This window comes from Rhincodon typus, chromosome 29 (assembly GCF_021869965.1).
Source record: "Rhincodon typus isolate 14 chromosome 29, sRhiTyp1.1, whole genome shotgun sequence".
In the NCBI taxonomy this organism is placed as follows: domain Eukaryota; kingdom Metazoa; phylum Chordata; class Chondrichthyes; order Orectolobiformes; family Rhincodontidae; genus Rhincodon; species Rhincodon typus.
The window spans coordinates 13,212,848-13,230,327 of NC_063360.1; the positions used below are offsets into that span (position 1 = coordinate 13,212,848).

The 17,480-nt window shown below is 36.1% G+C and overlaps 1 protein-coding gene and 1 long non-coding RNA gene across 3 annotated transcripts in view; one reads left to right on the top strand and one right to left on the bottom strand.

Annotated features, from left to right (window-relative positions):
- The window catches only part of LOC125486468, a 31,210-nt gene extending 23,229 nt beyond the window's left edge, over window positions 1–7,981 (top strand). The window contains exon 3 of the long non-coding RNA XR_007265126.1: window positions 7,882–7,981. This is a non-coding gene — a long non-coding RNA (uncharacterized LOC125486468). The remainder of the gene's footprint in view (window positions 1–7,881) is intronic.
- Window positions 7,894–17,480, bottom strand: part of arid3a (AT rich interactive domain 3A (BRIGHT-like)) — a 66,189-nt gene continuing 56,602 nt past the window's right edge. Inside the window, exons 6-7 of one of the 2 annotated variants that reach the window (XM_020533992.2) lie at window positions 14,073–14,159; window positions 7,894–9,975 (exon numbers count right to left, since the gene is read on the bottom strand). In XM_020533992.2, the coding sequence (XP_020389581.1) occupies window positions 9,821–9,975; window positions 14,073–14,159 (242 nt within the window). In that variant the 3' untranslated portion in view covers window positions 7,894–9,820. Of the gene's footprint in view, window positions 9,976–14,072; window positions 14,163–17,480 lie in introns of both variants that reach the window. The other variant, XM_020533987.2, reaches the window with a different exon arrangement.

Genomic DNA, 17,480 nt, shown 5'->3' on the forward strand with positions numbered 1-17,480 from the left:
TGAAGAAGGGTCCCAAACCGAAACGTCAACTTTCCTGCTCCTCTGATGCTGCCTGGCCTGCTGTGTTTCTCCAGCTCCACACTTTTATCTCAGACTCCAGCATCTGCAGTTCTTACTATTTCTGGGCATTTATTAATTTGTTGTTTAAAGTAGAATATAAAATTATATGTGGACTTGTGTCAACTTATTATACACAACCCTGACAATACATCTGAAGTTTATACATATCCTACCCATAGAAATGGATAAAGAGAGGAAATTTGAGAAAAAACTGGCAATACACAATCTGTACACACACGCAAGGTAGATTGGCAGAAGTCCCACATGTTGGCTAAAGAAGCAATACCCTCTCTCAAACGTAAGGCCCACCTTCTCTTCTGCTTATCAGGCAGTTGAGAGTACAACAGTGGGTTTTCATTCGGAATAAGGTTCTAAGGGGGTAGAAGTTTTTACTGAAGGACTTGCCGGCAACCCAATCACTCTGCACACCACAGGGAAAGACATGGCTGCTGTTCAGAATGCAGCCTAAAGATCAACAACCCAGGCCAAAGAAAGGTGATTTGTAGGGGGGGTGACATGGGGAGAGGACTGTAGGAATTCCCTGCTCTCAATCAGGCATTGTGAGCTTTTAACCAAGCCCACCCCACACAACGTCCCAACAGTGACAACAACAAGCAGGTTGCACTTTACTCTCTGGGAAGGATGCTTATAGGCAAGGCTGTGTGTTGCTGGTTGAATCCCAGCAGTGTCAGGCTGAGGCTGTTAAGTGGTCCTCAATTGGCTACAAGCATCTCAATTAGTAGCAAGATAGGAAGGTCAGCCATGGAGTTTCCCACCCAGCACTTAATTCAGTTGGAAGCAGGAAAATGTTGGGAAATTTATGCATCTTCCTAACTTAACAAAATGTGCTTTCGACTTCCTACTTCAACTCCTCTGGAACCAAAGAATTCCACCTTAAGTTTCCACATTAAGTCCCTTCTCTGACGCCACCCCGATTGAAAGCATATAGCGAACATATTAGCTGGTCTTTGATGGACCTTCGTATTTCTAGCTTTTTACGGTTTATTTCAGAATGATAGTACACAGTTTTTTTAAAAATCTTTATTGTTCTCATTAGTGGGTAGTAATCATTGCTAATGGATTTAAAATTTTTTAAAAATTCTTAGAATAGTTAAACTTGGCTTTTACAAATATGTTCAAGTCCACCTAAGACCGGACACTAATCATCACAAATCAGTTGGCTAAACTAATTTTACATCTAAATGATTAAGCCATAAGCCTAATGCAATGAATGTAACTCCAGTTTTGCACTTTAAATCTTCTACATCTAATTCTTGTCTTTAGCACTTTCTAATGCCAACTGAAACTGAAGTGGTGCTGCCTCTGCTATCCCTTAAATACCTTCGCTAAAATCCTGTAACAGCTTTCAACAATTCACTGCCAATATTTTAAGCCTTTAAGAACCATCATTATAAGCACAATAAGTGAAAAGCAAAGATGATTTAACATAATGGTTATTTAACAGAAAATAACTGCAACTGTTTGGTAAAATCGTATTTTCGGTGAGGTATATTAAGCAGCATTCAATATTAAAAATAGATTTCATACAGAAATAAGTTAGAATTCATGTATATTCAGAGGCTTATAATAACATTCAATATAGTATTATAAATAAAAGCAAGAAAAATCCAAGTTAGGGTGCCTGGCCCATTGAGTTGAGCTTTAAGAGGTCTTTTTCCATTTGCAAAGTAACTCGTTGTATTGCCAATATAAATCAGGCTATAACTTACCTAAATGACAGTGTATTTGTTCATTGGTAATTGCTTTATGTCGTTACATTAGTATTGCATTTCAGGGTGAAGGTACCAAATTTACTGATATAAACAAATTGACTACAGATTCAAAAATGAATTTTTGACCCATAGCGCATTGGTATTTTGCGGCTTGGAAATTTTAAGGAAACAAATGTTACAGTCAGAGCATAGCTTTACTACCAAGTATTCATAAAAGGCTGGAAGTTAAATGTTCCTTTAAACAGATACCATGACCAGAATAACCCCCTTTAATACTGCAGTGATCTGCAAGTAAATAATATTTAATTCACCCATTACTGCACAATATCAAGTGTAACCTTAAATCTGTAAGGCTGAAAGTCATGATTCCATTCAAAAAATATGGATTATAAAATTACCTTGTCATTTTCTCTTGAAAAATTATGCCCATTTTAAAACAGCTTAATTTGACCGGATATAATGTACAAATTGTAAAAGGAACTTTGATGCTTTAACCTCTATCAGTCTCTGTTCAACAATTTCCATTGATGCAGAAGTCAAAAGTGTGCAGGATTCAGGATCTCAATGTATTGGGTGTTATGTTCACTTAAGTAAAAAGACACAAATAAATAAGCTAATCTTGTGCTGACTTTGGGGAGTAGAGATTACTAACTACTGGTGCAAATTACTGTTTTATAAAACCATTAACAAGACAATTATGCACCTAAACTCTGAGCAGATTTTTTTAAAATGTAGATTACTTGCAATACAATTTTGATATTTGCTAAGGTTATTGGTTTTGCCCAAATTTATCAAACATAAAGGGAAATTTAGAAATCAATTAAAAACTAATAAATGGTTCATATTTTGAAAGCAGGAAAGGACTTTTAAATAAAAGCAAAATACTTCCAATAAAAAAGTATGTTTAGTAAGACATTTCAAATGTGTTATGCAACTATATTTAATTAATTATAATTCCTGTGCTGTCTGTGATACCCTAAAAAGAGTAAGTTAAAACAGTGCTTGGCGAAGTCTGAAATCAATCACTTGTATTATTTTAAACTTGGAGCAATTATTCTGAAGTGGTCTGTTCAAATTAAAATGTGGAAAGGAGTCAGTCAATCTCTAATGTACATTGGTTTACCAAAATGGTCAATGCTTGTTCCATCTGACACAAGCAATTTTATGCCTTGGTATATTCCAATAAGCAGTAGCTTATGATTGGTGAATACAGCTCTCAAATTACAGGGTTTAGAGCTGCACACTGGTTAACACTAAAGCAAGTAACTACACATTTTAAAATGTAAAGAGGAGAAATAAATGCACCAACTAACAAATCACTTTCATTCCTCCCAATTTTTTTGATGGGATATGGTTCCACATGCACTGGCAACTCTTCAGCATCTCAATCATATCTTTAACTAACAAAAATACATATATTAAGCATTAATTTTTGTTGCTGTTTTTTCTACCTACCCCATGCTCATGGAATTGTTGCATCCCCTCCCTGTGCCAATTGAGACCAGGCAACTTAATACGAACACGGATCTATTAGTCTTCTTGGTCCAGTGCAATAACTGGGTGGTTTAAAAACCAGACTAATCCCTCAAATGGCATTTCTAACAACAGTTTAAAAAAAAATTAAGGTACTGGTAACTGAAACCATTCTGGTCTGAATTGCTCTGCAATATCATTTACATTAGTCAACTAAACTGACCAAGTTTCTTGATGCCTAGATTTGCATAATGAAGATTTTTAATGAGGTAGCTCAAAAAAGCTAAGTCTTTACATACAAGCAATACTTCCATTTCTAAAATCAAAGATTTATTTTGATAACTGGGTCATACTTGAAAGTAATTTATGTGGTACAACAATTTGCAATTTCCTTTAGTTTACTCACAAAACTATATATACTAATAATTTCAAAAAACAATTTTCCTTCCTCCTATTTTGTTAGTATTATTTTATGAATTTCTCTGATCCCAAGTCCAGGGTCAGCAAGAAAAAAATTGTTCCCCAAATGGCACCCTGCCAGAACTAAACTTCTGGTGTCAATGACATGATGCATACTTTTTTCATAGAGTTGCAGTAGAACATCAGAACATAGTTCTAATATCATACTAAATTCTTGAATGCTTAAAACAGAATATAAATTCTGTCCCAAGAACATGCAGGGCAGGGCACATTGGGACATAGTGAAATATCAAAGGAAAAGAAGAGTATAAATGAAAGTGCTTATAACTGGTTGTTATTAAAATAGTTGTAACCATTTGCAGTAACCACATTTTCACTAAAAAGGGACAACTTGAAATCTAACTTCATTTTGGGAAGGTCTATTATTCAGAAGTCAATACTTTATTAATCAAATTTAATTGAGCTTCCATTGCTATCAAGCTCAATTTACCTAAATCTCACCTTTGAGACTTCTTTTCCATTACTTGAATAATAGAAACATTTATCACAATACAGCTCACTATTTAATTCACTGTCATGTTTAAAGCTCTTAAAGTAGCAGCAATTGTTCTTGGGCTCAAAATTCATAGCTGTTAGCTTTTAAAATGAACTTGAGGCTACGTTTGAACCTATAATTTGTAACAGCATCAAATCAAAAATCTGAAGCCTCCTGATGTTTCTCAACAATTAATTGGTAGTATACCTATAGAAAGGGAAGAGGTATCTTTTATGTAAGGCACGGAGTCAGTTGTGTATTTCACTTTTCAGTCATACAGCAGCTAGTTACCGACAGTCTAAATTTCCACTATTTACTGTTAACATTATAAACGCGAGTAATGTTTCCTCTAAATAAGTATTTCTAGCAAAATCGAAAGAAAGAAATTTCATTAGATATAGCAATCAGAAAATTTTCTATTGTATTTATCATACTATTAGCATACAGGAACCACAACAAACCTTCAAGATATGCAGATGAAGTCTTTTTTTCTGGGTAAGTTAAAATGCTGGAAAAAGTAAACATAATCCAACAAAGACAACAGAAAGATTGCCTTATTAAGCAAAAGGTTGAGACAAACATTAAAAATTGGCCACCAAACTAGAAATTGGACAGTTATCAAATTAAGCTCTGTTCACTAGAATAATTGAACTAAACCTATTAAACCCAACAGCAGAATCATGTCTAAAAATGTCAGAGCTACAGTTCTCTAAACGTACCAAAGGTGAAGACAGAGGTACAAATTATGCTATTATGTAATTTATTACACCTGATAGCAGAATTAGGTCTAAAATGTCAAAAGTGCAGCTAACTGCAAATACAACTAGGCAAAGATCGAGATACAATTCAGTCTACTAATTTATCACTATTTCTGATGTGCTGAACAAGCACTAGATTACAAAAAGAAATCAATCTGGCACAGCTTGTCACCATACAGAAGCAAGAACTACATTTGCCAGCAACAATTGAGTTTCCATCACATCCCCCAAAAGGCTTAGGTCACTGGGTCAACTACAACAACTTATCGATTTTTTTTAAAAGCCAATATAACCTCCTTGTGCTATTATCTCTGAACATAAATTATCATTTTATCACAGTAATGAAAGCTAAGAGTAGCAAAGCTTTATTAGGAGGGACAGGAAATTGCATATTTAAGAGATTATTTCCGGCTTATTTGTTACAATGTAAAAAGGTCAAGATCCCAAGGACAGGCAGGTCCTGGTATCAATGCATTCAATGAATTCTTTTTACTTCCAAATAGAATCTAATCATCTCAGAAGCATAACGAGGTAGTTTTCTGTAAATAGTTTTAGTGCCACAGTTAAAAGACAATATTTATGTAAAAACATATCTTTACATCTCAGAATCAACAGCATCAATAGATTTAACTGCATTATTACTTTAATTATGAAAATCTGGAGAAAATATTAAAGAAAATGAACTATTCTAACATTTTTGTTGCATATTATGACCTGTTCTGTGTTTTCATAGAGAATACTGGAAACATTTATGATAATGGAAAATTTTACAACTACCCTAAAGAACACACAATTTAAGCAATGCCACTGCACCCAATGTTCAGTATCGCTTGTTTTCACAAACATCTGACATTATCTAGCTACAAAATTGGTACCTGGAAGCAAACAAATATTGACTGAAATACTTTTAGAGATAGTAGGAACTGCAGATGCTGGAGAATCTGAGATAACAAGGTGTAGAGCTGGATGAACACAGCAGGCCAAGCAGCGTCAGAGGAGCAGGAAGGCTGACATTTCGGGCCTAGACCTTCCTAGAACCTGTCCTTCCTCCCACCTATCCCCTCCTCCCACCTCAAGCCCCACCCCCATCTCCTATCTACCAACCTCATCCCGCCCCCTTGACCTGTCCGTCCTCCCTGGACTGACCTATCTCCTCCCTACCTCCCCACCTACACTCACCTTTACTGGCTCCATCCCCGCCTCTTTGACCGGTCTGTCTCCTCTCCACCTATCTTCTCCTCTATCCATCTTCTATCCGCCTCCCCCTCTCTCCCTATTTATTTCAGATCCCCCTTCCCCTCCCCCATTTCTGAAGAAAGGTCGAGGCCCGAAACGTCAGCCTTCCTGCTCCCCCAGTGCCTCTTGGCCTATTGACTGAAATACTGAATTGTTAAATGATGAGAAGAATCTGGATCAAATCCTATTTTAGGAATTGAGCAAATAATTTAACTGACATTTCTGTGCAGTACTAAAGAGATGCTGCAGCGTTGGAAGTGCTGTTTATTGGTGTGTTATTAAATGAAGATCCTGGCTACTTTGCCTAATTAAAAATTCTATAACACTATTTCAACAGTAAGGCTTTCTCTCAGTGTACCAGCCAACATTCTTTCTTCAAGAACCACAACCGAGCAATTCATCATAATACAGTAGCAAAGCGGTACCATTAAATGGACAAAAATCCAAAGGCCAGAACTAATGATCTGATGGCATATGAAATTTACAATAAGTGATGAAACAAATTGGGGGTGGGGGGGAAGCAACTGTATTGTTGTAAAAATCTATCTGGTACAATATGTCTTTTAGCAAAGGGAATCTGCTCTTCTACTGTGTGGTCTATCTGCAACTCCAGACCCACAACAATATGGTTACTCTTAAATGCCCACCAAGTCATTTCATTTTAGACAAGAAGGTGGACTACCACCATTAATATGCAAAGATAATTAGGCCTGGGAAATAAATACTTGCTTTGTCAGTGATGTCCACATCCATTTTGTTTTCCCGGTTTGCAAGATCTTGTGTAAGTTAGCTGTTGCATTTGACTGTACAACTGTAAATATATTTCAAGAAAAATTATTGACAATAAAGTGCTCTGGGGCAACCTGAGGATATGAAACTGCAATATAAATGCAAGTTCTTTCTTTACAAAGCAGGTCAAGGTCTTGTAAACAGACGACTCAAGACATATCAGCTTTCTTTTAAAAAAAGAAAATAAAAGCCCAAAAATAGTACAGTCACAACTCCTCAATTACAACAGCCTTTGGCATTCTAGGTTGGGGTTGACCAGCACTTACATTACTGACCGTTAACCAGTAATTCCTGAAAGGTAGAAGTCTACGGATTGGATTGAATCAGGTTTCACTATGATGCTTATTGCAATACAACAGCCTGCCAATACAGCCTATGTATTGGTGCCTCAGGCAATGGTTGCCTATTAAACCATACTGAACAAGGGAGAAGGCCTTTGGAAGGAGGGAGGATAGGGAGAAAATAGACAAAGAAGAAAAATTAAAATGCATACTCCACGTGTAGAATTAATTTTACTGGTACCTTAAATGCCACAGATGATACCATTTGTCTAAGTATTTTGACATTATGCAGGAACCTTAAAACAGCCAGTTATTCTAAAGCCATTTACTTTTTATCAAACCCTTAAATTCATTTAAACCAAATTATTTGAAGTGTTGGCACAAAATAACCATCACCAAAAAGACCTTTTTGTACTGCATTTTAGAAAAGCAAGTTATATTTTGAATTCTAATAATCAGAGGTAGGACAAGGAAATGGAATACTACCTCCATAAACTGTGGGAAACTATGAGTAATAAAGCACAATTTAACAGAGAATGCTATCTTCAAAGCAGAATGTTGAAACTAATTATTTAATTTTCTATTTGTTTCAACAGGAAATGGTTCTCAAGAAGTTGATGCCAGTTTTCAAATAATTATAATTTTGACTTTACCCAAATCACTCCACTCACTGAGTATGGCCAATAAAATCCAACAACATTTGCTAAAAGTAAACATATTGTCTCCAGCAATATTTGTTTTTCATTAATTTCAATGTGATGTTACAAAATTAATTTCAACATATTATCTCTACCACACTAAAGACATGATGAAGGCAGTACACCATCACATTTGGCTACTGATAAACAATAATGTAATTGTAAATTGAGGAAAAAAGGAAACCTTGCTGTTCATTGAACAATTTCTTTGAGGGAGTGGAGTAACAGCACTTAACTGAAAATCTACAAATTCAAAGGTGAAGTTGTTAACTGCATCCTCTCAAAGAATATACTTCCATTAGGTAGGTTTTCACTCTCATTGTAACAGCAACCTTACAGTCCTATGAAAGATGGATATAGATGTAGATCTATATAACTTCAAGCATAATAGTTTTTCCCAAAATACCTGTTTCAACGGTGATGCATCAGTTTACACTCTAAAAAGGTGTATTTTTCACAGTATGAACACAAAGCTGATTCTGTATAAAATGTTTTACTTCAAATGTCACATTAAATACTATAGTGAATGCAGTGGAGCTCAATCAAGATCATTTCCCTGCAAATCAAAAACTATTCATGAACACTTTAGATCCAACTATTAATCAATGTCTGCAAAAAGCCCCTGTGACAATAGATATCATATACTTCTAATATTATAATGTCTATTGTCATCTAATGCTTTAACTAAGGTATGTTTCACACCAAAGTTATAACCATATCTTATTTAAAATGCTGTAAGACATTTTAAAAACAGCCATCACATTTATGTTTTAAAAAAATCAAATGTATTCAGTGGCAGATAGTAAATTATTTTCCCTTCACTGTCATGGCAAAACGTAGGGAGATCAGCAAGCAAAATTCTATCCTGCCTCATCAAAATCCAATTTTAAAAATGAACACACTAATATTGCAGAATGCCAAGCCAAAAATGACAGCTAAAAATGTCAGATCAATTCTTTTGTCATTTCAAGGAAATTTAAATGGGTAGAATTTGTCATCTCAGCACTGCTGAAGTGATACTCAAAGTAATGCAAATGAGAGAGAAATGTGAGCTCTTTGAATTTTTGTGCAACGTATGACATTAGAACTAAAGGAAACTATTGAAGAGCAGCATTTAAAATTCACTATTTCCCAAACCCCTGCCCCAAATAGCTATGTACAATGGTCCAGATTTTCATTAGAATGGAATGCTCCTTTAAGATCCAATTATATTTGCCAGAAAAATGATCTCATGATAGCTCCACTGTATTAGAGTCTTGTGTTGTGAAATTAACTAAAATATATTAAAAAGTACTGTATATAATAAATATCTGAACAGCTGTAAAAGTCTGTGTATTGCTACATGTATAAGAATGATCAATATAAATGGATAAGCATTGAAACAGCTTATCCCTTTCTTGTTCGGCAGTAACTGAACATACCAAAATGTAAGAAGCAATATCATAGATGTAGTTCAAATTTTCTTTTCCTTCAAAAAATATCAATATTCACTTATAAATCTCAATTAAAATAGCACATCATGGAAATACATATATAGTCTTTAAATGCTGAATTTGGCTGAAAAGAAAAATGTAACCAATGATAAATCTTGATTAAAGAATAAGTAGATTTATGAGGTATTAGTAGTTTTTAAGCTGCTCCTGGTTCTCATTCAGTGACCCAAGAAAGTTTATAAGCAGAATATGGATTATGCTTAACTGTTGGCCATTTTGGCCATTCAACTGAAACCTCTGGTCATCAAAAGTTACTTTCCTTGAGAGTTAAAAGCCTGAGAACTCCTTTTAAAGTGTTGGCGGTGATGCACTATGCTGAAGTTGGCTTTATTACAGCTGCAGCCTCATGGTGAAGAGTTGTTTGAAGTATGTGATGATGAGGAGGTAGGTGTGCGAGGTACAGGCAGGCTAGGTGTACCCTGAGAATTGTTATTCTTGCTGTTATTTCCTTTGGTGCTCGATGCACCAGATATACCAGGTCCTTGACCAAACAGAACACCTATTTAAAACAAAATATCCTTTAATATGTTTAATTTAGAATGCCATTTTAAAATATTGGAAATAGTCATTAAATGTACAACTCAATTACAATTAATATTTAGTTAAGTAAATATATCAATCATTACCAAACCAACTATACACACACACTCTCAAACACAGAAGCAGCATTGAAGCATGTAAGTAGTTGTAATCAGACAAGTTTTCATGCAACAAGATCAGGAAATGGGAGAAATTCCAATATCATGAGAAACATTGCTGTAACCACTGATACACTTTATAGGATACTTTGCTTAAAACAAAAGGTTTGGAAAATTAAAGAAAACCTTTGAATGACAAGTATTTAATGTACATGGGAATTATAAAACAAATTTTTAATAACTGAAAAAGAGTACAGGAGGATGTGGTATAAATTAACATTCAAAAAGCTTTCATAAGGCATTCTTCATCGCAGTCAGCAACTATGTGGAGTCAGGGACAAGTAACACACCGATTGCAAAACAAACAGTAGGAGTAAAAGTAGTTTCACAGACTGGTGAAAATTGTGAAGTAATGTTTGCTGGGGATTGTTGCTATGACCACCATTATTGAAATAAATGATTTGGACTCTGGAATCAGGAACACAATTTCAAAATTTATGTATGGCATTACACCGGGGGAAGGAGTTGATGACATAATAAAGACAACTGCTTAACAATCTCACAGAATTGACATATAAACAGCAAATTAATCTCAATATAGACAGATATCAAGTGGTGGATTTTCTTACTAGGAATAAGGAGGCCACCTGGTACTTAGAAAATTAGCCTTCAAGAGTAGAAATACAAAAGGCTCCTAGGTACAGATATACTAAGAGTAGCAATGCAGATTTTAAAAAGGTATATGATGTGAAAACTAGACAAACAGACAAAATTATAAAATGTACATTAAACTTATATAAAGCCATGGTTAGACTGTACTTAAGTGGATAGTTCTGGTCTTACAAAATGGGAATAGTAATACCCGAAAATGTACAAATGATACCAGAATTCATGAAGTCCAAAACGTTTGGTGCACTTTAAAAGAGATGATGAAGAGGTGACCTGATAGGAGGTCTTTAATATTACAAAGAGATTTGGTGGAGAAAATGTAGAAACATTTTGTGAAGGTGTCTATAAATACAGGATAGCAACATAAATCCAACTGGGAATTCTGAAGAAACTTTGCTTGGTGTTGAGACTGTGACACTTGCTACCATATGAAGTGGTTGAGATGAATGTTATGAATGGATTTAGGGAAAGCTAGATAAGTGCAAGAGAATAAAAAGGAACAGAATAAAATGGCTAAGGGGGTGTGATAAAGTTAACAGAATGAAACATGCTTAATGCAGAGTCTAAGACCACCTCAGGTCACATGCTGTGCTATGAATGCAATGTACAGCCTTCATGATGCAAAGAGCAAAATCATAGTTTTAGGTAGATGAAAAGCATTTTATGTTTCAGTTAATATGAATTCATGTGCTAAATTGAATGAAATGTTGCTGAAGGCAAGATAGAAAATTCTTCCAAATACAAGAACACATAGCAGTAAAAATTTAGGAATTCCTTCAACAGTTGACAATTGTGAAAATTACACATGCTACAATGACACAGAGGACAACAGTACTATGGCCCTAAAATTCTGCCCTCAAGTCAGGATATGGCCAGAATATTGGCTGGCTTGATTTTTACCCTTCATTGTTCGAGAAGATACTTTGATTCAAGGTAATCAAAAACTAAAAGGAGATTTAGGGAATGGAATTTAAAAAATGGAATAATAAAGGGAATTCAACTACGAGTACTTCAATATTAACTAGATGATGAAGAGCGGCATGGGTGATTTGTTACAATGTGCAAAACTTCTTTCTAAATCAGTCTGTAATAAAATTCAACAAGGGAAGATTTGCTCTTTGGTCTAGTAATGGGATGAACCAGAACAGAAATGGGAAGTGAAAGCAAGACAACGTTTAAACAATCGTGTGAGAAGGCATGGTTGATTAAAGATATAAGGCCACAAGTGAGAGGCATACAAACAGCAGAGAATGGCAGGTAACAGAGCATAGCAGAGAAGTAAACAACATATAAATTGATTGAGAAACTACAATATCAAATTACTAAGGAACATAAACAAAATAGTAAAATGTTTACGTGTACATCAATAAAGAAGCTTGAATGGGAACAGGACCATTAAAGAGACAGACGAGATAATACTGCAGGAAAGGATGAGAGAGTCTGCAGAATATTAAAAAGAAACGCTTTGATAAATACCACGGAGACAGAACAAGTAGACAAGAAATTGAAAGAAAGACAAGTCAATAGTAATGAGATGAGATAAGTGCACTTAAAATAATAGAAGGAAGATCTATTGAACAAATTTTAAAAAATCAAATTCGACAAGGTCCCTTGGTTCAGTAGATGGCATCCATGTATTTTAGAAGAATTCAGGGAAGAGATAGCAAAGGAATTATGACTCATATTTAACTATTTGCTAGAAAAGACTAGGTGTTAAAGGACTGGCAGATAGCTAGCATAATTCCAATTTGTTTTTTTTCTGGGGGGGTTCAGAGGGCAGAACACATTGGAGGAAGTTGTATGCCAGCCATTTTAACATCAGTTGTGGGAAGAATAGTGGAGTTCATACTGAAGGTGAGAATAGAATTGCATCTACAAATGAGAAGTAACAGCAATAATCAGGGTGGATGTCAAAGGGGAAAATCTTGCTTGGCCAACCTTCTTGAGTTTTTTGAGGATGTAACAGAGAGAACAGACAATAGTTATACCAGAGAGATAATACAGATTTTCAGAAGGTCTTCAATAAGGTGCCTCAGAACAGACCAATAAGAATAGACAAATGAGGTCAGAGGACATATGGCAAAAACTGTTTGTTAGTTGGCTTCAAATTAGAAAGCAGAGTGTAGGAATACAGGGTTATTATTTCAAGTGCAGGGTGGAATGTAGTATTTCACCAGGATCAGTGCTTGGCCTGCTGTTGTTCTTGATTTACATTAATAATTTGATCCTTGGAATCAAAAATGCAATTTCTAAATTTGTGAATGACACCAAATTCAGATGGGGAGGGGGTGGGGGGTTGCAAATGGGAGGTAGAAGATGTTGAATACCGAGGACCTGAACAAACTACAGGAGCACTTTATTAAACTTGTAGAACAAGTGAATAATTGGCTTTTGAAATCCACCACAGATAAATGTGAGATTGTACATTTTGAACAGGGAATAGCTTATTCCTGGAAAAGGTGTAAGTCTAGTAGAGAGTAGAGAAACGTTGTGATCTGGAATTCAAATGCACTAATCACTAAAAAATGTGCCACAGGTTAGAAAGATCATTAAGAAAAAGCAATAAGCTTCATGTTCAGAGGGATAGAATTTGGAAGTAATGAAGCAATATTAAATCCAAAATGTACCTTGGTTACAGAACATATGCAGTTTTTGTCACCAGATTCTAAAAAAGATATGGTAGCACTGAAGACAGCAAGGAGAAGATTTAAAAGGATGCATATCAGAAAAGGACTGACAGGCTGGGTCTCTTCTCTTGAAAAAGGGCTAATAAAAGGTGTTCAAAATTATGAAAGGTAGGTTGGAGAGAGAGAATATTTCCTTTTGTGGGGAACAGCATAACTAGAGACTATCTATACAAGATGGTCACCAAAATTCCAATAGGGAATGCAGAAGAAACTTCTTCACTGAGAATGATAAGAATGTGGAACTTGTTGCCAAAGGGAGTAGCTGATGGAAATAATATAAATGTATTTAGAGCGGGGAAGGTACAAGCATTTCAGATAAAATCAAATCAATGATTGGATGGAAGGAGTTCAAGTAAACATGAACACCAGCATGGACAGATTGGGTTGAATGGCTTCTTTGTTTTGTGCATTCTATGTAATCATAATTTGGAGTTCATATTGGAATACTCTGAAATGTAATAAATCTTAGGATTGCACATGAAATAGAAAGGGAATCCAACTTTTCATTACAGAATGGCAGATCAAAAAGATGTTTTCTCTAGTCTATTTAACAAATTATACTTGAAGTATCCCATTTGTTCAACATGAAACTTCAGATTCACCTGTGTAAACAACCCCATTGATCTCCACTGACATACTGATACTGCTCATGCCATTTGTTGTAAGGTTCAATGCTGATTCTTGGCGGTCTGCTGGGAAACAAAAAGTCATGTTAACAATTCACCATGGAAAAATCAATGCAAGAGATGAAATGTTAGAAGTTGGGCCTGGGTCAAAATATATTACTGTTCCACTTCAGAATTTCTGTGCAAAATCTAGATGAGTACTTTCAGTGCAGTACAAAGTATTATTCAGATATCAATTGAGTGTTTAGTTGTATTCAGGTATTAATTGGACCATCAACAGGTTTAAAAAGGCATTGTTAAGTAGCACTTACACATGTCCCTGCAAATAACACCTTCTGCAAATGAATAAAGACCAGTTTTGTCTCCAGTTCTGTTCTTCACTGCCTATTTAATCATTGATTGGTAGAAGTACTGTCTCTCAATGGGCAGCCTTATCGCAGTTTATAAAATAATAAGGATTATAGATAGGGTTAATGGTGGCTGTCTTCTCCATTGGATGGGGAATTTCAAGACTAGGGGACATATTTTTAAAGGTGAGAGGAGAGAGAATTAAAAAAGACATGAGGGGTAAATTTTTTTACACAGAGGGTAGTTTACAAGCGGAATGAACTTCCTGATGAAGTGGTGGATATGGGTACAATTAAGATTAAAAGACATTTGGATAATTATATGAATAGGAAAGGTTTAGAGGCATATGGGACAGGAGCAGGCAGGTCGGACTAGTTTAGTCTGGGATTATGTTTGGCATGGACTAGTTGGACCGTAGGATCTTTCTCTGTGCTTCATGACTCTATGACTATGACTCTACCACAGGTCACCCGTATCAAAACACAATGCCTATATCTTCAGGACTGTCCAAAACAAGCTCAGAGATGCAAAATACCTGGTTGAATCAGAAAGCCGACCAACTTCAGTCATTGCAGACCCAAAAGATTGGAAGAAATTCTATGATGCTCTGAAATCTGTCTACTGACACCAGTCTACTGCTCATCAATCTTCAGTGCTGAGAGGTAGAAATTTCTCACAGGAAAAAGTCCAAATAATAGAATGGTGAACTTAACACTTAATTACATCCTCAAACTGGTCATCTTCAAACTATGAAGACACAATAAACAGGCTACCATCAAGTGCTCCCTTAAGGAATTTCCAATTGTTTTAAGTGATGAATGCAACCACACTTCTGCCTACTCCCAAAGCTCCAGAAGCAGCTTCTATCCCAGTGGAGGTCTACAAAATTAGAAGTCAATGCAATAATCACTGAACTCAGTTCACTTGAGAACAAAGAACCATTCTGTACAAATAAAAAAATGCCTCCATACTCCAACTGTATAGGCAGAAATAACTCTCAAAATTTGCAACAGTCATTACAGGAATTCCACTCCTCTCCATTGCTGACAGAATCTTCACAGGAATCCTTCGGAGCTAGTTAACACAACATCAATAGCAGCACCTCCTTCAGAACATCAGTGCATTTTCAAAAAAATGGTCAAGATAAAAAGGACTGAAATGATGTTTGCAGTTAGACAGCTCCAGGAAAAATATGAAAAACAGAATACAGACCTCTAAACCATGTTTGTTGCGTATCCAAGGCATTTGACAGAATTAGCCATGAAAGCCTTTGGAAGATAATGCAAAATTTTGGCTAACCTTGGAAATTCATCACAATTGTCCAGCAGTTTAATGACAGCATGCCATCCGTGTCCTAGATGACAGTGAATCTTCAGATCCACTTCTAATTGCTAAAGGAGTTAAATATAACTATATAATACTAGCATACATCCTCTTCTTCGTGTTCTCTCCAATGCCTTCCAAGTTAGCAATACTAGCATCAAAACCAGATATTGTTAAGAACCAGTATTGCTTACTTGGAGACAACTCCAGACAAAGATCAAAGTTTCCAAGGACGGTGCCAAACATTTCATGTTTGCCAATGACTGTGCACTGGTTCATGTTTCAGAGCTGGAAATGCAATGTAGCATGGATTTGTTGCATGCACTAGAGAAACAACATGAGCTTTGCAGTCATCAAAAAGCAAACCAAATTAACAGACTGCCAGAAAAGCCCCTCTTAGATCCAAGGTTTCCATTCACCACCAAACATTTAAGCAGTGGGCGAGTTCATTTCTCTCAGCAGCATACACTCAACTGCCCGTATTGGCAATGACATGTAGCCTTCAGCAGACTTTGAACATCAATTTGGAAAGGAAGAGTTGTAACCTGCCTATCAAACCAGAAGTCTGTACAGCAAAAGTCTTGCTCATTCTATTCTACACATAAAAGCCTTGTATAGCAGAGTCACGTCAAGAAGTCAACTACATTCACTTAACTGCCTTCAGAATCTTTGAAGACGACATGGCAGGAAAAAAATACCAGGGAAGCGTTCAACCAGCCGGCATGCTAAGCATGCACAACATATAGTCAGTCACAACCAGGTTGAGCTATTTATGTAGCCAAAATGCCCAAAGTCTTCTTTGCAGAGCTCGACACTGGTGTGCACTCTAATGGTGACCAAAGAAAGCACTACAAGATCTCTGAAGGTTTGATATCAACTTAAATCCTCAGAGAGGCTCAACTAGGATTGCTGTTGCTAGTGCAACCAAATTCAAAAAATGAAACAGCTTTCTTTGGAAGCAAATGCATACCAAAGAGAGAGGGAAAACAGTAGGAAAGGAAATCCAAGCCAGCAATTCACTCAAAACTCAATTGTCCACAGTATCCACCATTTAGGTGGATTCATGTTTTTAAGCCCATAGATCAAATATTGTCAGGTTAAATTTATTAAAGTTTCACGGAAGCACTCAAGCGTCTGAATGCAGCATGACTTGGACAACATTTAGGTCTAGCCTGATAAGTAGCAAGCAACTTTCACACACATGCCAGGCAATAACCTAATCAAAGTGAAGCGAATCCAACCATTGCCCATTGACATTCAATGGCACTACCATTATTGAATCTCCCACTATCAACATCTTGGGGGGATAGCACTGACTAGAAACTGAAATGAACTAATCATATAAAATACTGTGGCTTCCAAGGCTTGCAAAAGGCTGGGAATTCTGTGATGGATACACCACCTGTGACTCGTGAAAGTTTGCCCATGAGGTCCAAAGGCAAAGAAACAGTCAAGAATGCACTGGAATATTCTCAAATTGCCTGGATGAATGCAGCGCCAACAACATTCAACATAATTCAGGGTGAGACAGCCTGCTTGACTGGCACCCCACTAATACCTTCAATTTGCATTCCCTTCACCAAAGATACACAGTGGAAGCAATGGGCATAATATGTAGGTGATGCATTACAACAGTTCAGCAAAGCTCCATAGACAGCAGTTTCCAAACCTGCAGTCTCTACCAGCCAAAAGGACAAAGGTAGCAAAAGCATA